This window comes from Phaethon lepturus, unplaced genomic scaffold (assembly GCF_000687285.1).
Source record: "Phaethon lepturus isolate BGI_N335 unplaced genomic scaffold, ASM68728v1 scaffold9857, whole genome shotgun sequence".
Classification (NCBI taxonomy): Eukaryota; Metazoa; Chordata; class Aves; order Phaethontiformes; family Phaethontidae; genus Phaethon; species Phaethon lepturus.
The window spans coordinates 1-2,898 of record NW_010552597.1 but is presented as its reverse complement, the minus strand read 5'-3'; the positions used below and the strand labels follow the sequence as shown (position 1 = coordinate 2,898).

Sequence of the window (2,898 nt, the reverse complement as noted above, 5' to 3'; positions counted from 1 at the left end):
TCCCTACCCCTGCTGGCCACACTATTTCTGACACATTGCCCAAATACTCAGCTGCAAGGAACACTGGCTATTCTAAGGAACACACCACGACTGTACCCATTGCAGGAGACATGCACATTGGCATTCTAGCCCTTTTATTTGCATGTAGAGAAATCCAGGGAAAACATAATTTCACCAGGATCAGGTATTAAGAATGGCAGAGCAGCAAAAAGCAAGGAATCTGGAGCTACGGTCTGCGCTTTAGCTAGCAGACGAGCAATGCTGTCTCTCCTTAAACCAGTATCATTGCTTGCTCCTAATACCAGGCAAAAGGGGTGGCACTTAAGAACTGCTTACCTCCGCACATATTTCAAATACTTGGGAATGATGCTTCACATCATCTTCACTTGACAGTTCCTTTAAATCATGGCCAGAACAAAATACAGGTCCTTCAGCTGCAAAACATTTCAGGAAAAGACAGTCTGTATTAACCAAGAAACCCGGGGTAGTAGCATATCAATGCCCCCATTAACGGCACAGAGGTGTCAATGGTCAAAAAAAAGGAGCTTCAGGAGGCAGTTTTGCACAAAGTTCTGAAATATTGCCTTCTGGGCTTTGTAACAACTTCAGACTTCCACAGTGCAACACTAAACCGCAGTAACACCCATAAACATTTTTAAAGGCCTAGTTTTATTTCCATTACAAGTTAACTCAGTTAAAAATGAGGCACTTCACACCTCTGAGCCCAGTTTCTTGTAAGAACACTATGCTAAACAGCTCCTTGGTTCAATGTAAACTACTCAGCTGGAGCAAGGATGGAGTGCTCTGCTCTCAGACTAATAAATACAGTTAGTCCCTATTTATTGTACCTAGCATTAATGATTAACTTTTGCTAAATAAATATCAAGATTTTTGTGTCATGGTGTTCAAAGCCACAATGGGGGAAAAAAAAAAGAAAAAAGGTTGTTCTGCTAGAGGAGAAACAGAAGGGTTGTTGGGGTATCTTTTCCTCCATGGCTAAAACCAAGAATCCTAAAAAGCATGCCCAGGGTTTGGGCAGCAAAAGAGCAGGCTTCTATGGACCTCAGTTTTGGATTTGCTTGCCTCCAGTGGCAGCTAAGATCAAAACACCCTTTGCGGGTACACTATCTTTACAACGGTCTTCCTTTGTTATGAGGGTATCTGCCATAAGAATAAACCAATCTGATGTTTTTGAACCCTGCAGAACTTTTCAGATATTTGTATGGATGTGACATTTCCAGCTACAGCTATGCAGATACAAACTTACCTATGCATTTTGCATTTGTTTCTTACAGACCAGATTATTGTGGCACGGTGTACCCAGAAATAACCACACAATTAACATCAGTCAGTTCATGGGGTCAGCAACACATATCTGGAAATTAATCACATCTGTGTTTGTGCCTCACTGAAGAAGAACCCACAGCAAAGTCTGTGTTAAAGACTCAAACCGCTCCCTGAGAAGTCTTTTATTTTCTTGAGATTTCTTCTTTTACATTCCATTCAGCAATGGAATTGGAAATCAACAGGAACATGCAATTTCTTTTTAAACTAAAACAAAAAACCAAATTAAACCATGCTCGCAAACTCCCAGACCACTGTGCTTCCAAAGAAGAACCTGAAATGTTTCACAAAATTTGTAACTGCTCTTTGAAGTGTTGAATATATATATTTAAACTCACCCCTGTGAAGTTAGCTTACTTCCACTCTTGTGCATGTGCACTAATGCACAGTGTTTTCCTCTGCGTACAGGACACTGCAGCATCCTAGGTTAATAAACCTATTTCTCCAAGATGTTTGGAAGGGGGACAGGGGAAGATTATCTTAAAATAGCAGAGGAAAAAAAGATGGCTTAAGAACAGCTCAAGTTTCATTATCTTTAAGTACTCTACAGGTTAATACCTACATGGAAGAAAACTGTAACAGGCTCTGAGAGAGAATGTTTTATAGATGCAGTATTGATATTATGGTCTCCTCTTCATCGGAGAGTTTTAAAAACAATTTTGACAAACTAGCAGCAAAGATAAGGAGGCTGATCCTGGCTTAGAGCAGGGAACAGCGCACATGATTTGAAGAAACCTTGTGAGCCTTGTTTACTTCTACCTGCACCGGCCACTGAAAGTAACAAGTGTCACATCAGCTCAGCCTGTTTCTGCATGAAAACCTGTATCTGGGAATGTTATTTATTTAGTTTGATAACTGTTAGAACCTGTTTACAGTATTCTTTACATACAGTTTTTAAACCGATTATTTAATCTTCTGATAGTTTTTGCAAAAGGAAGCAGCTCATCGGCTCTGTAACACACTGCACAACCTGACTGAAATGCCGTTCTCAAACTCTCCTCGTGTTCTTTCTTAGACGCGTTAACTATCAACAAAAACATAACAAAAACAAAGTCAAACGTTAATGCCCTGTTCAAAAATGAGGAATTAAGTACGTGAGAGTGGAAATTGGGGTGAGTATAAAAGAACAGCATGACAGCAAGGCCTGAAGGGCGACGGCTCCCGCAGGATACCCCGCATGCCTCTGGCCCACTGTATGGGAGAGAGCACGCAAGTCCCTTCCTCGCCCATTTTCTGTAATTTTGTGAGAGATTTCAGTTGAAATTCCGTATTATCCCGTTCCTCCTCCTTCCCTCGGCCTCCCTCCCTTCTCCTCCGTCGGCCTGCAATGACGGAAGTACCTGAAATGATGATAACTCGGAGGTCTTTGCTTTTGGCGTCGTGCAGCAGGTCCTCCCTGAGGGACTGCAGCATGGAGAGGGACAGGGCGTTCCTCTTCCTCGGGTTGTTCAAGACAATGTTGCTGTAAAAGCCGTTTCGTACAAAGAGGGTTACTATTAAACAAGAAAAGCAATAAACGCGCCCGGCGCCTCAAGCACGGGCCGCAGCGCTGCG

The 2,898-nt window shown here is 42.3% G+C and overlaps 1 protein-coding gene across 1 annotated transcript in view; it reads right to left on the bottom strand.

The window, feature by feature from the left end:
* ECHDC3 (enoyl CoA hydratase domain containing 3) overlaps nt 1-2,837 on the bottom strand; it is a gene marked incomplete at its 5' end in the record, with an annotated part of 8,375 nt that extends 5,538 nt beyond the window's left edge. Inside the window, 2 exons of the mRNA XM_010291270.1 lie at nt 337-434; nt 2,685-2,837. Coding sequence (XP_010289572.1) covers nt 337-434; nt 2,685-2,837 — 251 coding nt within the window. The remainder of the gene's footprint in view (nt 1-336; nt 435-2,684) is intronic.
* Between the last annotated feature and the right edge of the window lie 61 nt (nt 2,838-2,898).